This window comes from Aulonocara sp. 'chitande type north' Nkhata Bay, linkage group LG10 (assembly GCF_057382095.1).
Source record: "Aulonocara sp. 'chitande type north' Nkhata Bay isolate Kocher_YH1m ecotype deep benthic linkage group LG10, A_spYH_male_GT1.1, whole genome shotgun sequence".
NCBI lineage: Eukaryota > Metazoa > Chordata > Actinopteri > Cichliformes > Cichlidae > Aulonocara > Aulonocara sp. 'chitande type north' Nkhata Bay.
The window spans coordinates 33279452-33302516 of record NC_141353.1 but is presented as its reverse complement, the minus strand read 5'-3'; the positions used below and the strand labels follow the sequence as shown (position 1 = coordinate 33302516).

Here is a 23065-nt window from a genome sequence, read left to right as displayed (position 1 = left end):
GTTAGCCTGCAGCATATTCTCAGAGGAGCTGTAGGTGCTCACACTCAACCACTTGGTGGCATCAAAAGGCAGCGTTACTTCACTGCCCACCCCCTCACAGGCTAACTATGCACTGGTAACTATCCCCTTCACAGTGATGACCTCAGTCACGATGTGGAACATGTTGTACAGCTGGCACTCAATAAAAAATTGAGAAAACCCAGCTTGTTATTATGATGTTTTGTTTTTTCATTTCGTATGTATAGAAAGCTTTGAGACCTGAACACAGCTAATCAGCTGATGACGAAATAACACCTTTTTTTTTTAACTGTGCAGCTTAAGTTGTATTTGTAGACTTAATAATATGTTTGTTCCTTTTGTTAATTCTTGAAAAGACACAATTTAAATCGGCACGGATTTTCTACGTGTTTGCTTCCAGTACACCATACAGCAGATTTCACTGTCAAGCCTTACCTTTAGACTTAATTTTGATATCTTTCAAATGCACATTGGCTTTAATGACTTAAGAACTAAACTGTGTCATTTATTTGCACACTCATAAATATATCCATCCATGGAGTGACATGTTTTAATTTCAGTCTGTACGCGTTTGCTGCCAGGAACTCTGTGCAAAACTGAATTGGAATGAAATTCATTGTCATGTACAGCCTGTAAGTGTTTATCCCACAGTGTGGATGAGGGACGAATTGCAATGTGGTTGATACAGGTGCATTGCTCGTATCCTACCATTCAGACATGCACGCCTTGATCTATTATTGATGGCAGCCCTGAGCTATGATGCGCTCTTAAATATTCAGGCAGACATGACCCTTTTGCACCCCCACCCCGCCACCCCTGCACTACATCTAAGACCAAAATGTTAAGAGAGATTTGAAGTATGTGTTACGTCTGCCCTGTTATGCTGAACCAATTTAGGCAGAAAAAGTCTAGATGACACCGAAACAATAAAGACTAAACCTCGACTTTTATATTTCGGTTCAAAGACACCCTTTCATGTTTGTGATCCAATGAAGGGAGATGACCTAACGACAAGCAAACTGTCAAAATAATTCCACGAAAGGTCTGAGAAACAGCTTTTAACGTAAAACACATTCAAAGACTCAATTGCAACAGAGATGGGAGATTTATTCTTTTGTTTCAAAGTGCCTTTTCTAGTAACATATGAGGTATACATTTTTGCGAGGCTCTAATGATTCAGCGAAGGGTTTTCTGTGACAAACAATGATATATGGCACTACACTCACAGCATGAACAATTTCAGGATGTGCCTGTTAAAACTCAGTTACGTCAGAGTGAGCATTTCATTCACAGTTATCGCCCCGTTTTGCTTTTTTTTACTTTCCAAATAATCCCAAAGATGTGCGGCACCAAAACTTCACCAGTTAGTCCCTGAAGCACAAAGTGTCTAAACAGCCAAAAAAACCATCCCTGGTGAGGCTCTCGACTCTCTGAGATAACCCTGTCTACATATTGCTTCTTTTTAAAAACGCAATAGTGCAAAAAAATCTCTGTGACAATTAACATTTACCTAAAAGTAAGCCCACAGACATGTGGGGCATTGCGTAAAGGAGTGATATTGCACTGCTATTCGACAAAAAGAAGGTATCATAGTGGTGCCAAACATCTTTCAGTACACCCATGACACAGGCACCCACTGAGGGGTGGACGTGGCCCGCTCCATGGCCTCCTCCACACCCTTAACACTTTCATCCACGTCGTTGTTGATGAGAACCACATCAAAGAAGTGTCCATATGTGCTCAGGATGGCGTCTGACTCTTTCTGGATCATCTGCAGATTTTCCGTCTAGGAGAGGAGATGTAGATGATTAGCAGTTTGTGGTTGGGAAATTTGGGGATTTTAAAACACTTGGATAAGATGTAGTACCTGGGGAGCGGTGTTGGTCGGTGCAATGAAAACTACCAGAGGTGCAAAATCAGCTGTCCGCAAGAGTTTCAAGGTCTGCAAGAAGGATTTAGTGGTAGTTTAGAAGCACGTACATCAGTGGGACAGCTTATGTTGAGCAGTTTGAAGAAGAATTTGGAGAGGCAAGGCGGAGATGGTTTAGACATGTGCAGATGAGGGAATATGGATATTCTGTACAAGAAATGTTGAATATGGAGCAGTGTGTCTACTATCTATGTGTTGGTGTTGTTCCTGTATCATCACAACAACGTTAGTTTTGAATCAGCGTCGCAACTGAGCAGTTACATTGTTGTGATGTCATTACACTGCAAGGTGGACTTTCAAGTTTGGTTTGCTGTTAGACAAATTTAGGTTACTCACGTTGCTTCACCAGTGATAGTTTTTAAAAGCATAAGCTAGCTTCTTGTCTAATGCTAACTGAATGCTCAGACAACGTCATTTGTCAGTTGCGATGTTGATCCTGAACTAATGTGTTGATGATGTAGGAACAATGACAGCTTCGTCCAAGATGGGATATCAGATCATGTAATATGAAGCTGCCAGGCAGAAGGAAAAGAGGAAAACTATAGAGGAGATTTGTGGATGCATTGCAGGAGGACATGCAGAGGGTTGGTGTGACAGTGGAGGATGCTTGGGATGGGGTGAAATGGATTCAGATGATCTGATGATCGGCTGACCGCTAAAGGGAGCAGCCGGAAGAAGAAGAACTGATGAAGTACAGCGCATTTCACACATTTGATACTTTAAACATCCTCTAAACAAGACAAGATAAAGGCAAATATGAATTGTTTTTGCAGTGCAAGAGACTGACTCAAAGCACAGAAGGAGCAGCTTTTCCTTCACTTGTTAGCCCAGTTTTATTTGAAAAATAATTTGAAAAATGAAATCGTTATAAAAATCATACGTTTACCTGTAAGGAGTGTGAATTTCATTCAAAAAGATGCCTTTTGAGTCATTATTTAACAAAAGGGGATTTTAGGGGATTTTTAATAACTACTTCAGTCTAGACTATCCTAAAATATACCACATTATCACTTCTATACACTGTGCTGCATGAATATGAGTACAAAAGCAACTCACTGCAGGAGAATATAAAATTATCATCTTTGGTTTGTCAAAGGTGGATAGTAGGTTTAGCAAACACAGCTATAGCTACTGAAACAATAGCTAATAATATGACTGCTGAATCTGCACCATATTACTTTAACAATGTGGTTAGGTTAAAGGGCAAAAAGTTAGATTGGATATGCATTTTCTTTCCATTTGAGTGAAGCTAATTCATGTAGGTGAATATCTCAATTCTAAAGAACTTTAAGAAAACAAAAAAGCTCTCAAATTAAGCATAAAAACATTTAGTGAGTTTATGCAACTCTGAGAAATGGTAAAATAGCACTCCAGGGCAGACACAGTATTCTTTATTTAGATCAACTGCGTTGATGCTACATGAAAAGAAGTTTGGCGCTAACCTGTGGTTCTATATCCAGCAGAGCGATTTTGCCCTGCGTGTGGATCTTCTGAATGGTCTCAATTTTGGTGCCAAACATGAAACCCTGGAAGCTGCCATACTCCAGCAGCTCATTTCCAGAGATGCTCTTGGTCATGGCTTCATGGGAGATGAAGTAATATTCCTTTCCATTCTCTTCATCCTTACGTTGGGGTCTGGTGGTGTCTGCGCAAGCATGAGAGTTAAGAATTAGTGAGAATTAGCCCACGGATGGTAACAACCTGCACCATGTTAGAGGAATAAAAAGGCCATCAGTCTACTTACGTGGTGAAGGGTATGAAAACTTCTCGGGGTATCGTGTCAACAGTGCATTCTTAATATGACTCCTTCCAACACCAGGTGCCCCTGAGAAAAAAAGGCAGAATTAACAAAACAGTGCTAATTTTTTAAGGAAATTTTAATCAGACCCAAACTGTGCTAACTATGCTTTCATTACCGTTGATTAAAGATATACTTATATGCAATTTCAATGAAGACACAATCTATGTTATTTTAACTTCTTGCTAAAGCATATTAAAGTTACTGTTACTTAACACATGTGGGCTAAAAGTGTAGGCTCTCAGCTATTGTAGTCCACTATTTTACAGGGAATCAGAGCTAACTGGACTCAAGTGACTCAAAACGGTTTGATAGACACATCTGAGCTATTCCTGTGTTATATCTCATTAATTTAAGCAGGCAAATAGTCTACAGCCGATTCCAAGTATGGCATCTGTTTTTGGAATTTACTGTTGTGAATCCACAGCATATATTCAAAAGGGCTCTCGATGCAAGTAAAGCAAGACATCCTTACACATCAATAGCAGTAGCATTAAGCGTGGCCTAACAGCTCTCACAACAACAACAACAACAAAAAAAACCCCAGACCATGCTGGCAAAATGCATCATTAACAGACCTGGCAACCCATTAAAGAAAACAGTGGTGAATAATCACAGGATTCTTTTGATGCTAAAGACAAAAAAGCTGCACAGCTGCGCACAGCTGCAGTAAAAGTCTGACAAAGAATCGCAAACAAAGAAAATTTATTCTTTAGTTAGGATCATGGGTTCCAGACTTCAGGCCTTCATTGCCCACAGAGGATTCTGGACAATGTTTTAACAATGAACATCTTATTATTTCTGAAACCCAGGAAAAAAGTGACTGATCTGAGGACTGTGCACATTTTCTGCATCTTGCTTGTTTTATTTCCTATTGCGGTGATGTGGAAAGCAAAAGGCAAAGGTTACAAACTTATAATATAACTGAGCTAGGAAGCTTACCAATAAGGACCAGTGTTTTCCTTTGAAAAGCTGGGAGCCGAACAACCTCCTCATAAGAAATCACATCCAGCTGGTCAAAAACTGCAGAAGAAGATTATTTTAGGTCGCACTAGAGAAGAAATGAATGAAACTGTGGGACTGAGAGTTGCAGTGTTCTACTTACTAGAGCTGTGTTTAGCTAGGTACTTGTCCTTGCACTTCTTTTTCTTTCCAAATGGACTGCAGGACTGAGTGCCCTCTTTGGCCTTGCTTTTACTGGCCACCCTCCTGCAGGGAAAACAGGTATTTAAGTTAGCCTGAGAATATCTGGTACAGTTCACTCTGTATTATAAATCAGCCACGACATTAAACCAGCAAACCTAGATCGTGTACATCCCTAACATGATGTCAAAAGCGCTCTGACCACATGGGGCATGGAAACTGCCATTCTTAAGAGGATCTTGTGGTTTTCTATCAATAGATCCTTGGGGTCCAATGACTTGAGAGTTTGGGTTTTGATGGACTGAGCTTAGCCTGGCAGAACCCGTGAATAATTGTTTTGGTTGAGCTTTGGGCAGTTTGAAACCCAGTCAATCTGGACCAGTTTTATTCTGGTGGTGGGGTGCACTGTACTGTTTGGAGAATGGAGATGCCAGGCAGGACACTTTCCAAACAGAACATTGCAGTAATGGCAGGTATGCCCCTCCCTGAGGCTGGAGGTTTCTTCCTGTTAAAAGGGAGTTTTCCCTTCCCACTGTTGCCAAGTGCTTGCCCATAGGATGTCATCTAAATGCTGGCGATTTCTCTCTATTATTGTACCTTACCTTACAGTTACGTTAAAATATAAAGTTCTTTAAAGCAACTATTGTTGTGATTTTGGCGCTATATAAATAAAATACAATTGGATTGATTTGTGATGTGATTGGTATATTAAAGAGTTTACCATTCTTGGAGCTCTGGAGAAGGTATGAGTCCAGCAAAGTCAGTAGCACTGCTCTCCACTCTGCCCTGCCACCAGTTTGGATCCTGCTTGTTGATGATCTGAATGATGTCCCCAGTCTGAAACTTCAGACCTGCCTCTTTGCATGGGATGAGGTCATCTGTGGCAGGGTCATAATTGAACTGAGCCCTCATGTACATCTGGAGATTGTGAACAAATCTTATTAGTTCCCCTGGCAGTAAAAGAACTAAAGATTTACAGTTGGCATTATGTAAGGTACTACTGATAACCTGCTGACCTTACCAGAGTGTTCAGTTATCACCCAACACTTATTTAAGGTCAGCCGGGAGTAAAGTTCTAATCTGTAGAACTTAATAGTTTATCTGAAGTCTACGATTCTGTGATTCTACTGATAACTGTGAATTCACCCTGAAGTAGAATACTAGTAAACAATTTCATGATATGATCTTGGACAGCTCCTTTCAAACTGTGGACATGGCTACATTTCTAACCAAGGGACAAGGTCTACTTGTGCGAATAAATAACTGTAACTAAGTAACTGTTTGTTACTTTTTATATCTCAGGTTAAAATCCAAAGGGTGCAAACTATGAGGAAACTGTCAAAGATCATAGCAGGAACACATGTAGGGTCCCCTCAGCGTAAATGATTACTAATGTTAGTAGAGTCCATGAACATGTATTTGTGGTTTCCCCAAGAGACTCCAGTAGAAGTTTACACAAGCTTACACCCCAAAATGTGCACAAACATTGATGCACTGGAGTGATCTGGGTCACCAAAAATGCTGTTCTCTGTATGGAAAGCATATTAACAATGCCTACATATTAATGCAGTGCAATCTTTAAAGTAAACTGCCATCACTGACCACAACAGGGACGAACTTTGATGCTGAAAAAAGAAATATATGTCAATTCTTTTAAAGCTATTTTAAGTTGATGTCGTCTGTACTTAAAAGTATGTTACAGGGCAGCCATTTTTATGCCACAAGAAAGATGTAAATGGAGAGACATGCTGTGGTCACTAGATGGCAGAATGAAACACACTACCAATGTGTTTCATGTCAAAAAGCAACAATGAGTGATGTTCTTAACATTAAAGCTAGGTTTATAGTCACCTGGTTTGTTCACTGACTAACAGCAGATTCACCTAAACAAAATCATTGTAAGCAAGTAAGATGCAGAAGAAAAAGACTGCGAGAAAAGTGACCAAACTAATACTTGACTGTGCTCTAATATGACCAGAAAAGCCTGCTTTCCTGGATTCACTCATGCAAATCTCAAAAGTCTCTTGGAGAGAATAAATATGAATCAAATTATTCAACATAAGCATCACAACACTAAAGCTGTGCATAGTCTGTCGGTCGTATCGTTACCTCGCAGATTCGGGATCGACTCTTCATGTTGGGTATGATTTTCATCGTGACGACTCCATTGGTTTCTCTCTGTATGTAAAATAGAAATGGATTTATGTTTTTATAGCACTGCCGAGTTAAAATGAAGTGCAAAAACTGTGATTCAGTATAGCTCCAAACATAAATGGAAGGACTTAAGAGCTGGTGGTTTACCAGGATCTTTTGTAGCTGATCTACAGTTTGGTTTGTCACAGTTTTTCCATTGATTTCTGCTATTTCATCTCCTTCGTGTATAGACCCTGGAAAGACAAAGAATGCAAACTAGATGTCTTACTGATCCTCCAGTACTATAACAACTAATCAGGACATCAGATAAAACTCCCTCGTGACACACTATATTAATATCTTTTCTTGCACAATTCCTGCAAACTGTAAAAAAACAAAACAAAAAAACAAAATGTGCTGAATCACCTTGTCTGTGAATCATCCCTCCATGCAATATCCTGGCCACCGTGCATCGCTGTTTCTCGTTCAGTTTCAGAGTGACCCCCTATAGACACAGACCACAGTCAATGAGGAGGAATCATTTCTTTCAAATTTAAAGCAGGAGTACTGAGTGAACAGTCGAGGCTGATTACATACCATTGGCTCTGAAGCACTCTTTTCAAACGCCACTTCTTTCATCCTGGGAACCTCTGTGCAATTTCTGTGTCCAGCACTGCCGTTGGTATAAAAGTCAGCCCCCTGATTCTCATAGTTTTGCATAGCTGCCTGTTAAAATGAAGAAAGAAAACAAATGAATCACATGACATCACAGGAAATGAAATTAACTAAAGAACAAGAAGCCTCCCATTATACAGGGAACCGAATTCACTATTCTGTCAGATCAGATCATTAGCTTACTGCTCTTTCTAATAACGGCGGTGGACACTTTCTGCCCTCGTGAGCACAACAGCTACGTTTCCTTTGCACTTTCAACATATGTTCAAAGTTGAAAATTAACCAGACATTAAAACACACTTCATTAACCACGTCCACTCATCTGGTCCACCAGGTTCGTGTGGTCATGGATACCAGCAGTGTGATGAACAAAGCACTGATGTAGCAAAACGAATACACTACGAAGCATGCTGCTTGAATGTTTGCTACAGAAATCAAATGTGTAGATTTGTGCTATTCTTTTACACCAAAAGCGTAGCAGGACAACCTCGTCTGAGTTATTTCCCGAGTGTAAGCATCGCCGTAAAAGAAGAAATCCACGTAGCTCCCCTGACAAATCAAGACACTACGGAATTACATTAAATCTACTGAGTACAAGATAAGATACCACGTAATGACTCTGTGAGAGTAAAGTGCCCTCCAGGATCGGGCAATGAGTGCACCATATCAAAGCTTTTATAATTTGTTCACTTAACTGACATCAGAGAGATGATTGCCTGCATCAGCAAACTTTCTTGCGTGAATATGACACATCAGCACTGCTTCAGCAAAAAAAAAAAAATTATCTACCTTCCATCATCAGCATTACAATAATCCAATCATTATCACTGTCCACCTCACCAATAGCTTTAGCTGCTCTAAAGCCAACTCTGGGTTTAGAAACTACTCCTGCACTGATGAGCATCCAGTCAGGTCACTTCTCTGTGAGGTGTGATAGTAATTCATCAGCTGTGTGTGCTGTTAGCCATCGGGAGTGTTGAGCACCAGGAAAGAGTGAAAAGCTGTATAAGAAATAAATAAAAATCTTGATATTCCGATACACGATATGTATCTTCCCTCTCATTTCTTTTCACACACAAAAAAGAATCTGCAATAATGTCCGCTTACTCACAAATCAGCTGAACGTGTCTGAAGAAAGGAGCAGAAATGTCTCTGATCTCTTGAGGAATTAGATTTAGACTAGCACTAAAGGGTCATTTTAATAAAACCCACCTCATCAAGATGTTGACAGTGAGCTCTGTCAGCTCCACCACTTGGAGTGTAACAAGATCAAGATTTAATTAAAGGTTTGAGAAATGCTTCAGTAACTGGAAACAAGCTATCCTTCAACAAGTATGGTCAGGTCATGGCCACAGTTTTAATGCTGGTTTCAAGTTTGGAGGAGCATCATGGTAAAGAAAGAGTGTTCAAAGTGGCGGCTTGTCTCTTCAGGGTGAAAAACAGAAGGTGACAGGCATGTAGAGGAAGACCATCCGTGCCGAGATAAATTAATTCACCATAAAAATCTATATCAGTAGTTCCATTTGCTTTTCTGCACACAGTTGGGTTACTAATATAACACAGAATAGTTGATTATACTTTATCTTTCTTACATGATCTGCTGTTTTTAACTAAAGGAATATAAATCATCAGCCCTCCCCAATGAAGGGTTTACAGGTTTTTGTTTTCCTTCTATTGATCTCTTGGAGAAACACAGTGGGAGATTAATAGTTGACATTTGAACACTGTGTGGTTAATGAGCTTTCCACAAAAAAGGAGAAAAAAAAGGAGGAAAGAACTGCCAAAAGTTCTGCGTGTCCCACTTATCAACTTGCCTCAACTTGCCTTAAGACCTTAAATGCCTTATTGTCTATCTAAGTAGGGCAGTACACAGTTATTAAGCATGAGATATTAGAAGCATAACTCAGTGCAAAGGAGCAAAAAAAAGGGAAAAAAAGTAAGAAAGAAAGACACAAAATATGATTAATCAGCCTTAAACACACCATTTAAGATAATGCCCTCGTGACCTCAGTTAGAGACATGCTGATTAACACAGATCAGAAAGATATGTAGGCAAGATTGCAACTCAAGGCTATTGAACTGCAAACTGCTGATGTCAGGAATAAAGTTTCCTCTCTTTCACATTTCCCTCAGTGGCTCAGTGCTGACTTTTCAAATTCTGAGAAGGCACCGGTCTCCTGCTGGAAATCAAATCCAGGTCTAAAGTGTGCCAGAGATTTAACTCTGGCTTTCTCCCTTCCGACATATTCTAAATGTTTTCTGGGACATCTTTTCCCAGCTGGTTAGTGAGACAGTTCATACTACTCTGTGAAATACAGGAACATAGTCTTATGATGGCTAAAAGAAAACCAACAAAAAAAAAAACCCTTCCCTAATGTTTTCCCCGAGTTGTCAAAATACTTGCGTGAATTTGTGAGAAATGGAGAACTGAAACTGCCACAGCAATGTCTGCTGATTTCAAGCTGAGGCTGACCGATAGTGCTGAGCAATGAAGAAGCTGCTAACACAGTAAAGATCTAAATGTTCTTTGTTTAAGAGATCAACACATTCAGCTGCTGCAGTATGAAAACATAAACGGGTCTATTCTTAGAGATCTTGTTCGGAAATAAACAACGATCACATGTCCCCGTATCTGCTTCCCGGAAGCAAATAAGAACAGCGAAATCAGAGGGGTCTAAATAAATTAATAAGGTATATATATACAAAAAAGATCATCTTACCTTGTCAGACTTTGGTTTGTTTTGAAGGAGCTGCTCCAGGTAGAGATCGGAAAGGGCTGTCCGGGCGCTGTTCACGGACTCCAGTGTGACAGTGGGATCGTTTTTATTGGATTTTAACGTCATCTTTCCCGTTAGATAAAAAAAAAACATACACAGTGAACTCGATTTGCCCCCTCGATCAAAGTCCTCAAGACACTGGCCACAAACTGCTGATAAGGAGTGACTATGAGATAAGTCACTGTCGGAGATAAAAGTCCAAAGATGTGATCAGCAGTAGGTGAGGTTCATGCGATAACTACTGCAGGGACACCGCTGACAAAGCAAGTAAACATGCATCTGACTGCTGCTGTGCTCTGAGGGGCTGGCTGCTGATGCGTTCAAGTTCCCCGTGCGAGCTCAGGAATCTCATTATTAAAGTTATTATCACAAAATGAGCGGAAATCAGAGAATTACAAACGATAATGTAGCGCTTCTTATTGTTATTTTCTTTGGATATTTCTACGTTGGCATCGTATATCCCTATTGATCTATAGGCTTTCTCTAAACTGCGATGTTTATTCAAACATCATCTACCTATGTGTCACAAAAACCCTTTTAAAGATTCTTTGTTTATTTTTCGTTTTATTTTTTTAAAAAGAGTACAAAAATAATTCAAAACCGGTGCTAAATAAGCCTTTGGAATCTGATGGGCCAACACGAAAATCAATTTCCATTTTGAGCCCCACAAAATGCTAAATGTCCCACAGGCGGAGAATGCAACATTACCGCAGCATTTTCAGCAGGGCTACCCTCTCAAGCTACAGAGAAGCAAAAAATAACGTAGTCCCGGTGATTCCAGCAGCTAGCTTGCAAGAACTTCAGTTTGGAACATAGTGTACCCAGCTGCAGTGTGATAGTCTCTCTGTGCTAATTTAACAAACAAACAAAAAATAATCAGTGGGAAAGTCGAGTGATCCTATTACTGATACATTACTGAGTGATTACAGATGACATCAGTGTTGCAACATGCACACTGCATGTGATTAGGTTTAATACAGTGCAGCTGTGGGAGACTGTGAGCAGGAAGCCCCGTCCTTAAATGGCCTGTCTATTTCCACTGTGTACTCATACAACATATACAAGCATGTATGCAGTCTTTTTGACAGGTGAACTGAGGGCTGGTTCACAAAAACACATGGATTTCATCTCCTTTACTGTTTTAATGAACTTTAAATAGATTTATATTACACCGCTTTCAATTCAATTCAGTCTCATTTATATAGAAAACAAATCACTATATCTCAAGGAGCTTTATATTGCAAGTAGACTACAATAATAAATAGAAAACTCGAATAATCAGAAAACCCCCTAGCAGCAAGTCTTGGGTGACAGTGGGAAGGAAAAACTCCCTTGCAAAAAGAAACCTCCAGCAAAACCAGGGAGGGGTAGCCATCTGCCGTGAAGAGAGCAGAGAGAGGATAGCACAAAAGACACACATGGGAGACAGCCAGAGTTTAAAATTAACGATGAAATACAACATGGAGAGTGAAACAGAAGTGAGTGAAGAAGAAACAATCAGTGGATCATGAGAAGCCCCCAGCAGTCCGGAGCTATTGCAGATTAACTAAGAGAGGGTTCAGGTTCACCCAAACCAGCCCCAATTTGTTGAAATAGGAACATTTTAAGCCTAATCTCAGAAAAAGAGAATGTGTCTGTCTCCCAAATGCAAACTGGGAACTGATTCCACAGAAGAGGAGCCTGAAAGTTGGCTGAATCTTCTTCCCCTTACCGCCAACCAGTCATGGCAGATGGCTGTCCATCTCTGAGCCCAGTTCTACTCCATTTAAAGGGAGTTTTTCCTTCCCACTATCACCAAGTGCTTGCTCACAGGGGGTCATCTAATTGTCGGGGTTTTCTCTCTATTATATGGGGTCTTACCTTACAATATTGGTACATAATGGTGCTATATCAATAAAGCACAATTGAATTGAATTGAATTGAATTGAATTGAATTGAACAGAGAGAATAGCATACTTTTCTCTTCTGATCATTCTGATACAAATTAATCCTGGTTTTATCCATAATTTTTTTTTATTCATTTATTTTTCAAAAATATATATTTCAGATGCTTCCTGGCAAAGAAGATGGGAAATTGTCCTTAAAAGGTGTGTACTTCTCCACAATGGAAATCTTACAAACTGGAAATCCATCCATCCATTTTCTTCCGCTTATCCGGGGCCAGGTCGCGGGGGCAGCAGCCCAAGCAGAGAAGCCCAGACCTCCCTCTCCCCAGCCACCTCCTCCAGCTTGTCCAGGGAAACACCAAGGCGTTCCCAGGCCAGCTGAGAGATATAATATCTCCAGCGTGTCCTGGGTCTGCCCCAGGGCCTCCTCCCGGGACCAGACAAAGAGTGATTCAGAGGACCCCTATGAAAAGACCATCGAGGGAACAGTTCACCCTGCCCGGGATAGGGTTAGCGGGGCCCCGCCCTGGAGCCACGCCCGGGGAGGGTGCCCGAGGGCGAGCGTCTGGTGGCCGGGCACAGCCCGAAAAAGGGACATGGGCCCATCTTCCTGCAGGCCCACCACCCGTAGGAGGCATGTAGGGGTCGGGTGCAATGTGAGCCGGGCGGCGGCCAGGAACAGAGGTCCTGGCGGACCGATCCCTGACTACCAAGACTGGAAATTAAAAGATTAAATTAAACCATATTAGACTTTCCAATCATTTGAACCATATAGAAGTTACCAGGCTATTTCATAATGTGGAATATCACGATAATAATTTCATGTTATTCAAAAGTTTAGATGGATAGTGAAGGCTGATGGGTTTGCAGTGTTGTGGTGGATTGTGGTAAGTTAGGTCGTGGGTAACTACAGAGATATTATAAAATAGAGAGCAGTGAAAGAACTGTGAATTGTATTGGAGACTTTTGTGACAGCAAAGATGGTGATAAAAGTTTTAAAAGTTTATTTGAGGACAACATCAGAAAACATTTAATTTGATCAAATTTGACTTGACATTATATGCAGTTTTTATTTCATTAAAATAAAAGTTAAATGAAAGTGCCCAGATGTTTCGGCATGTCTGCTGACTAACGGAACTTGCTTCCAGAAGGAGTCAGCAATCCGAATATAAGAATTCCAAGTTTGACCTTCATCCCAGCTGTTTAGAGTCGTGTCCCATCTGTTGTTTCTGTGTTGGGCTAAATAGATTTCTGGTGTTTCTGTGTGTTTTTTTATGTGTGACATCTTATATTATTAAATAAACTGTAATCAACAGGATTTATGAAGGGTTATTATATTTTTAAAAAGGACCTGTTTTTAAGGGTTTTTTTTTTATGTCTCTGCAGTGTTGTACCCCATTATAATCAACCCAGTCCTTTTTGACCACTCAAAATATCTTTATAAAACGATTCTTTTTTTTCTTCTTCTTTTTTTTTTTTACATTTATTTTTATTTATTTTTTTGCAATTCCTGCCCTCTTGGGCTGATCTCTCTTAAAAAGCCATTTTTAATGTCAGTGATTTTTACTGGAATAAATAAAAGAGTTATAAAAGTATTTTTAACAACAAAAAAAACAAAAAATAAAACAACAACAAAACAGATTGCGGCTTCTACATTGTGGCAGGGATATTGTTTCTGGCTCAAAGTGACTTGATATCATTCATGAAAGATATATTTGACATATGTTTCACAGATTATAGGCCAACAAGTTATTTACAACAGTTTAAATACGGACAAAGGTTATTTGGCAAATACCGGAAATCACTTTTTGGAACTTAAAGTTCCCCACCTGCCAAAACCCTCTTGTATATGCAAAGTATAAACAAACCACGAGCTGCCAACTCTTTATTGCGTGGCACAAAAAAAAAAAACGTGTAGTAAACAGGAGGCAAGGAAATAGGTATTAAGCCAGCTAATGAGTTTAAGCTCCCCGATGGAGTGCCAGTTTCAACTCCAGAGGGAGCCAGCAAGCATGTTTCTATCAGCTCTAACATGACCCGGACTCTTACAGGTCGGCAAGCTACATTTGGGCTTCATTTCTGTTTCTCCTGCAGATATCCATCAGGTTCATAAAAAGGCTTCCTATCGCCGAGCTGGAAAGTAATCTTTAAACGGCGCATTTATTAAAGGTGGTAAACTGTGCCATCAAAAGCTCTGCCATTTAACACAGATGCCCATCCATCCAATCTTTTCCGCTTATTCAGTTCAGGGCCACCGGGGTCCTGAATCCTATCCCAGCCGCCAGGGGACTGTGGGTTATGATAAGTAAAAAGAACTTCGTGTGTTTAATTCAAATTAAAGTGTGTAAAGACGGCGGGGAAGCAGATCCGGGTTCTCTGATGTGGTTGAAATCCAGAAGATGGCAGTAATGCAACTTCACTGATGGTTACAAAAGAGAAAAGCTCAAAGAAGAAGAGAGCCAACTTTTTTTTTTTTTTAGAAGAGAGCCAACTGATGGAGGAGTGCAGCAACTCTGCAGGAGAAGTCGCTTAATAATTAATTTGGACTTTTACGCCATGCCAAGAAATTTTTACAAGTTTTAAGACTCTCTTGTGTGCAAGTGAAGGGCTGAAGGGAGAAACACACACCAGCATGCACAAAGCACGCCGCTGTGGTTTTAGTTGGTCGGATTACTGCTGGGAGGCTTAACGGAAAACCATTTTAAATTTTGGGGTTCAGTTCAGTTTTTTAGTTCATCTCTGTGTGTGTTTGCACCTGAAATGTTTTGCAGATTGCACAGGAGTGTGCTGAGACAGGCTCAGCTTCTGCGTGGTGTCAGCAGGAGCACGGCTTTGCCACGGAGGGCTTGTGCTACTTTCCGCACACACGAGCAGTGTCTTGGTGGGTTTAGCTGTAACCTTTTAACCCGGTTTGCGCATGCCTGGTTTTGTTTGTTTGTTTTTATGTTATCACAAATTTCGCTGTTAACCCCCTGAACACATATTTCTGAAATCACCAGAACTGCACTATGGAGGGACGCAGATGCATTTTAACTATGTGTGGCTGCGAGATCACTGCCTCTCTGCTGCTTCGTACAACTCCAAAACTAACCAGAGGAACCTGGACACTGGGAGCATAGATCTGACTATACGTCCCGAAAGCACACGAGTGGAAGAAGACCACCTTGTTATCACCTGTAAGTGGGGCACTATAAGTGCAACAGTGGGTTGCACAGGCGGGTGGGAGAGAACATGATGAAAATTGACTTTAAATTGTGTGAAGAACTAAGACACATTGTTGAAGTGCAACTTAGTATTATTTTTTGAAGGATGGCCATCATCTGTTTTCTAAATGGAATCTTCATTCAATGTGGCCATTTCTGTAAAACAAAATAGTTTGGAAATAACACATTTTCTTTAGTTAAATTGCATTAAAATGGCACATGCTAAACGCAGGAGCAAGGTTATTGAAACTCAACTAAAACTGAAGCTAAACGTGTAAAAACATTTTAGTTTTTTTAGTTTTTAGTTTTTTATTTTCACAAATAGTACATAATTACATAACATAATACAGTGTACAATTCAAAACCAAAAAATAAACAAACAGACAAACAAACATAAAACAAACAAACTGATAACTAAACACACAAAAAAACAAAAAAAACAAAAAAAACCCCAGCTCAGTTCCATTACAGTTTAAACACTCAAGAGAATCCTTGTAACATAATATTAGAAACATCAGGTTCCACATAGTTCAAGTATGGTTCCCACACCTTAAAGAATTGATCTGTTTTTGAATGCAATATACATGTAAGATATTCCAGTGGCACTAAATCCAACACTACTCTTTTCCAACCTTTAATAGTTGGTACTTTTTCATAAATCCATTGGAGTAGTATATTCTTCCTTGCCGCATAGGTGAGAACACAGTACAATCTCCTATTATTCTTGGATATTAATCGCCGGCTGGGGAGGCCCAGTATGAGAGACAGAGGGTCCATCTCCAATTCACAACCGAAAATCTTCTCCATTTCAAATAGCACATTAGACCAATATTCTTGCAATTTCAAACATGACCAGAAGCTGTGAGTTAGGGTACCAATTACTGTCTTACATTTAAGGCACATGGGTGAAAGGGTAGGATTATATTGATGTCTGCGAAACATAGATATGTGCATTCTATGTATAATTTTTAACTGTATTGCTTTGGTACGATTACAAACTGATATTGATTTGGCGTAACTCCAGACATCTTCCCACTCCTCATCATCAATTACTATACCTAATTCCTTTTCCCATTTGCCTTTAAGCCTCTGTGACGTCCCTGAGAGTACAGAATATAAAGCCTTATAAAATATCTTCACAGGTACCTCTTTGTCTGTTAAAAATAATAATTTTTCAACAGGAGAGACTTCATGACTCTCACTAAAGTTAGTATTATGCAAAATATAATGCCTTATCTGTAAGTAACGGAAAAAGTCATGCTTGGGGAGAGAATATTTCTCAACCATTTGGTCAAATGGGATAACTACATTATCGGAGAATAAGTCCCTCAGTCTCTGAATTCCTTTGTTCTTCCATTCCTTAAATCCTATATCAAACATCCCCGGTTGAAAGTCAAGATTATTCACAATAGGAGTAAACATAGATGTTAGCTTCAACCTTCCCTCAATTCGACATACAAAAAAAACATTTTAGTTAACTAAAACATAAAAAAATATTGAAAAATCAAAAATTAAATGAAACAATTAAGTAAACTACAATAAAAATATAGAAGAATCGTTCTTCGTTTTAGTGTTAGTTTGGTAAAAATTGTATTACAGCTTGTCTGATGGGGGAGCTGATAGACATGTTTATTGAGACTAGATGTGTACAAGGCTGGCAAAACTTTCCATGCAGTAAACACTAAACTAAAACAAGAGAATCCATCTCTGGAAACTTATTGAAACTAAACTGAATTTAAAACAAAAATTCAAATTGAAATAAAAAAAAATCTAATTAGAAAAAGCAAAGCTATAACAACTGCCCAGGACCGGCTCGTCTGAAGTTCTCTGCACAGCCAAATATACTGTAGTGGTCTTTGCCCCCTGGCACATTGTATTTGTGTAAAGATTTACTTCATGTGCAGGTACAGTAAGGCTTAGGGTGTAATTATCCAAAGGAGAAAAACATAGACAGTTTTAGTTATATACCATAAAATTGATTTACACGTACAGGGAATGTTGCCTAAGCTGGCTTTAGATAGCAGCCTTTATCAGCAGTCACTGTCAAATAAAAAGATGAGACCAAGACATACCTGTGCTCCTCCTTTAGTGTTTTCTGCTGACCCCTAAAAGCTAGTTGAAGTTTGACACAAGGAAAAAAACCCTAAATTTGTCATTTCTGCCTGCATTCCAGTCTGCTCTGGAACACAACTGAGAAAAAGAGCAGGTTTATATTTTTCTGTGATCTCCTGCCCAGAACTCAGGGGGAGGATCGTGGGTTTCTCTTCCTGCCCACCACTGAAGAAACCCTTTCCATGCTCTCTAACACCTCATCTTCCACATAATCGCCCAGCTACTGTAGACACAAGCCATTGCTCAGCTCACAGTGCTGTTCCCCAGAGAGAGCCCCAGCAGGGCGAGCTAGCTTAACTAGCACAAAGCACTGGCTAGCTGGAGTCATTACTTATTCTGTCTGCTAAGTGGAAAAAGTCAGGTGGGATTTAGTTGCCCTTGCTTTGGGAAATCCGAAGATTAAATGGTCCTGCAGATGCCAGGTGTGGACCAGTGGAAACTATTCACTCCCTCTGCTCTAGTTTGAAAAAATGTTAATCTCTGACCCATGGGACTCAGACACAAGCTGGAATTATTCACTCTTTAGTACAGGAGTCAGTGTACAGACCGGGAAACTCCATCTTCCTTTAACCTTTTAAGAACATAGCAGTCCCGTCAGAGTGTTGTAGAGCCGAGATCCCTTTTCTCTGTGGGAATCTCTCTGGATTATACTCTACCATTCATTTAAAAAAAAAAAAAAAAACAGACTGTGCAGCTGCTGAAAAATACTCTCACTATGGTTTTATGCAGGCACAAGAGTGACACGGTGTCTTACATACAGTGACATATGTGGGTGTGGCAACCCCATGACAGCTGCTGATGCAGGCATTCTTGCATGCATGCCTCTCCCTGTTAGTGGAACATATTCAAGGTCAGCTCAGTTTCTGAGCATGTATTCTGTTTGTGAACAGGGGGGCTTTCAGAGTTAGGTTAGCAAATGCTAAATCACAGCAGCACATGGACCGCCTGCTATAAATTTTGCATTCAGATCCAAGTCAGGTAATCTTGAGAACCCCTCTGCTATTGTACGCTTGCTTGCACTCTGGTGGCAACAGTCAATATTTCGAGGCTTCCAGCAGTTACTCGCCAAGACTTCCTGTTTGTTGTTATTGTTCACAGTACAGCTAGAATACAGATCCATTTAAGATAAAATGAAAAAGAAAATACAAAGCAAAATCATGGACGGACAATAGAAATTGGTGCTTAAATGGCTGTTTGGCTCAATGGCTTCCTGTTTTGCACCATACATGGGCTGTTTTCCTGTATTCTGCCAAAGTCCACACAAGCTTAATTAGCCTAGCGAGCAAGGACTACAAACAGAATCCAGAAAACTTCTTCTATGACTACACACATTCTCATGTAGAGTCTTTATAGAGAAAATTGTATGTAATAAGAGTCCCTGCAACTCATTTGCTACATATGTACGTACAGACGGAGGATTTTACAGGCCTCTTAATGTCCTGCAATCCTGTATGTATACTGCCTAGCTGTCACAGGGCACAAGAGGCAGGGTACACCTTGGATACAGTCATGGAGACAGACAACCATTCACTCAAACTGTTTTAAAAATGTCTAATTCAGCCGATAATTTATTTAATAATGCGTTCTATCTAACACTTACACTCTGATTAATGCATTGGGAGCAACTCGGGATTCACTATCTTGGCTAGCAGCATTTGACTGGAGGAGCCAAGGATTGAGCCACCAACATTCCAACTGCACTGTAAAATGTAATATTGTGTTTAATTAAAAATATTAAATAGGCTGAACTCAGTTTTTATCAATTTGTTATTAGAGCTCGATTTAAATACTTTTTATGCAAAAAACTCTGATAAACTCAATTTATTTGAGTTGTCTTAACTAAGTAAGATGGAAGTTTTGCTTCTCAGTGCGGAAGGATGAAAGATGTGTTTTGAAAATGCCCCGTCACTACCGTCCTCCTCCCTCTCGGATCAGTCCGCATGTTCATGGTGCCAGCATTTGTTGAGCAAACCTGGAAAAGCGTCAGCTCAAGATATTATTGTTGTCATTGCTGTGAATCTTTACCTGATTCACTGACTTGGTTGAGTAAATGTTTGCCTCACAGGCATTCACACTATTGAGATCCTGTTTCTCTTTATTCTTTATCCTTTATTATTCTAGTTGCTCCGTTTCTTTGCCGCTTAACTACTCCCTCGGTTTTCACCGTTCGAACTTTAAACTGTTCTGCTATTTCTGCTTTCGACTGCTATATCTTTTGGTGATAATAACTTTTATACTTTTTGAGATATTCAGCTTTTTATGCCATTTTTTTGGCCCATTTTACTGTCAGAGACCACATTATCAGTGTGATCACCAGTTTTGCTTGCTGGGCTGAGCCATGTTTTAGCTCAGTGAGATGAGCAGCCGTTCTCAGACCAGGAGGGCAGGGTTCGAATCCCGCTTATGGCAACATTTTCTTCAGAATCGTGTGTATTGACCAAGTATATGTGCAGACACATACAAGGAATTTGGTTCCGGTAGATGGTGGCTCTCAAGCACAGCAATGTAAATCACACACACACACACACACACACACACACACGCGTGTCTATATATACATTACACATGCATACACATACATACACAAAGCTGTGTAAACCAACTATAAATAACTAATCTAAACTTATATACATAAAATACAGAAATGAAATGAGGTGGAATGAATACTACAGAAAGTTAACACTTCAACTGTTTAAACTCCTTTCCACACAAATTTCAGCTTTTTCACCTCTTTTTAGCAAAATTTTCAGTTTTTCACTACTTTTCAGCACAAATTCCAGCTTCTTAAGCTTTTTTTCATCATATCTTTGTTTTGAGGCCAGAACTGGTTAGGCGCAGTGGGCAGCACAGCTGCCGTGAGTTCTGGTGGCAAGGGTTCGAGTACTACATGTGACAGATGCTGCACATCTTCCCTGCTTGCATGTAATCTCCTTTCTTGACACTCTTCAGTGTAGTCTTTCAAAAAAAACAATACGCCAGGAGTTAGCTGTGCTCGCGGACTCTTATCAAGCCTTGGCCTCCCGGTCAGCTATTCCGCTGGTGGATAACAGAGCTCTCCGAAAACGTGGAAGCACTTTTGCAAATATGTGATATTTTGATAAATTAAGTAGATATTTGAGCATTACACAGCTACATTCTCGGCTGAAAATATCTTAAAAGGTTCGTCTATGCTCTCGTGTCAGGTGCTTCAGTAGGCTACTCATGCTATTAACAGCGGCCGATAGTTTTTACATATTACTGTAATGTTCTTGTCTGCTTGTTTCAGAAAAGTGAAGAGACGGGAATATGTCCATTTCATAAAACAGCCACTCGCTTCAGCCGAGTCCGACATCTTCCGCTTTAGAATACGACTACGCAGCAAACTGGCGCAAGATGACGCGCAGCTGCACTACAGCGATGTTAAAGCGGCAGAATTTACTTTTACCTTTAGAAGATAAATTATTGAAATTAAATAATGATATTCAGCGAGTTTAATTATTTTACAATGTATCGCAAGTACATTGTAAGTAACTGTAATTAAAATACCTAAAAATGAACAGTAATCAGTTACTCTACTTTTTCAGTGGAAAAGTAATTTAATTACAGTAACGCGTTACACCCAACACTGCTCATAGGGGATACTGTACTTGCACATAGGATTACATCATTATCTGAAATGTTTATTACAGGAAGTAGAATCATCCAATATAACCTTAAAGTAGAAATCTGTCAAAGTCAGCTTAACCTTATTTTGCATGTCTATGTTCCAGGGCCTGGTGGTCACATGTCCAGGTACAGTCTCAGTTGGCTTGCTGAGAACAGCTTTGAGAGAAAGTACCAGAGTACAGAACAACCGCGCATCCTTTGGAATTCAGACATCTATAAAAATGCAAACATAACCTCATCCAAATGGGACACGTTCATGAGCTGTGATGACGAGCTAAAGAAATTTCTTCAAAATTATCTTCTGTACGGGATCGCGTTTATAGACGATGTCCCAACCACAGTGGAAGCCACAGAGGCAGTAACCCAGAGGGTCAGTCTAATCAGGTATGCTTCTGTTGGCCTACAGATCACATTCTCATCTTTACGTTAACGCTTCGTATCCAGTGGCGTCGTTCAACCAGCTGTCTGTTGATTATCCTCAATTTCATCTGTTTCTCACAAAGGGAGACTACCTATGGCAGAATGTGGTGCTTCACTTCAGATTTTTCCAGGGGAGATACTGCCTACAGCCAGTTGGCCCTGGACCGTCACACTGACACCTCCTACTTTCAGGAACCGTGTGGGTAGGTGCAGCAGAGATGGGGTTGTTGGTGTAACGTTGACTTCTCATGATTATGTTTGGATATTTGATGCTTCTGTTCGTTATGGCAGAATCCAGGTTTTCCACTGTCTCAAGCATGAGGGAACCGGGGGAAGGACGCTGCTTGTTGATGGGTTCTACGCTGCAGAAAAATTACGTCAGAGCTCACCTGAAAGCTTTGAGCTGCTTGCTCAGGTGCCCGTCAAGCACGATTACATCGAAAATACCGACAGGCACCAAAACCACATCACAGGCATCGGCCCCCTGCTCAACGTGTATCCTTGGAACAATGAAATGTATCTTATACGGTATGTTGATGCTGAAATTTAGTGTAGTTTTTATTTTTCTGATGTTGTGTTCACTTGTTTAGTGGTTGTCCATTTAATTAGCGCAACTGATGTATTTACGTATTGACAGATACAACAACTACGATCGATCTGTGCTAAACACAATCCCCCATGATGTGGTTCAGCGCTGGTACGCAGCGCATCGAGAGCTGACCACAGAGCTGAGGAGGCCAGAGAACGAGCTATGGGTGAAGCTAACTCCGGGAAAAGTAAGATATGTGCAGGCCACAAAGTCAAAACATAAATGCTTCTCCGAGTTCCAACTAAAATGAATTCGTAGTCAAGTCACAGGACAACTTAAATGTCAGTGTTGCTTTATAATCTGAGTGTTTTGCCCTGTCTTTTCCCCGTAAGGTTGTTTTCATAGACAACTGGCGAGTCTTACACGGGAGGGAGTCTTTCACTGGCTCGAGGCAACTCTGTGGATGCTATCTGACCAGAGATGACGTCCTCAGTGCTGCCCGCTGCTTCGGGCTCCAGGCCTGAACGTGAAGTTTTCTTCACTTGACTGCCTTATCACTCTGCCCACAATACAGGTTTAATTAACACTGCACCGATACTGCTGGAGCATGTTTTATTTTGCTCTTCTGTATTTTTTAATTAACATTAGATTTTTTTTAAGCAGTTTATGTGAAGTTAGAGTGTGAATGTGTCCCGAATTTGACTTGAAACAATGAAATGTCTTAATCCTCAAATGGCTTCCAGTTATTAAACTGTGTCGTGATGTGTTGTGCATTCAGTGTTACTTCTACTTCCAT

The 23065-nt window shown here is 40.2% G+C and overlaps 2 protein-coding genes across 2 annotated transcripts; one reads left to right on the top strand and one right to left on the bottom strand.

Moving 5' to 3' along the window:
• Positions 1-1104: 1104 nt before the first annotated feature.
• mpp1 (MAGUK p55 scaffold protein 1) lies at positions 1105-10759 on the bottom strand. Its single transcript, XM_086309592.1, has 12 exons — positions 10418-10759; positions 7620-7748; positions 7449-7527; positions 7191-7276; positions 6999-7067; positions 5611-5807; positions 4852-4955; positions 4689-4769; positions 3693-3773; positions 3391-3593; positions 1886-1960; positions 1105-1804 (listed from the first exon to the last, which is right to left on the bottom strand). Exons 1-12 carry the CDS (start codon positions 10565-10567, stop codon positions 1628-1630), a joined length of 1431 nt encoding a protein of 476 aa, XP_086165718.1. The 5' UTR covers positions 10568-10759; the 3' UTR covers positions 1105-1627.
• A 4067-nt stretch (positions 10760-14826) lies between these two features.
• tmlhe (trimethyllysine hydroxylase, epsilon) lies at positions 14827-23042 on the top strand. Its single transcript, XM_086309590.1, has 7 exons — positions 14827-15241; positions 15360-15536; positions 21425-21704; positions 21824-21943; positions 22032-22268; positions 22378-22516; positions 22662-23042. The coding sequence occupies exons 1-7, from the start codon at positions 15121-15123 to the stop codon at positions 22791-22793; spliced, it is 1206 nt and encodes a 401-aa protein (XP_086165716.1). The 5' UTR covers positions 14827-15120; the 3' UTR covers positions 22794-23042.
• Positions 23043-23065: the final 23 nt, after the last annotated feature.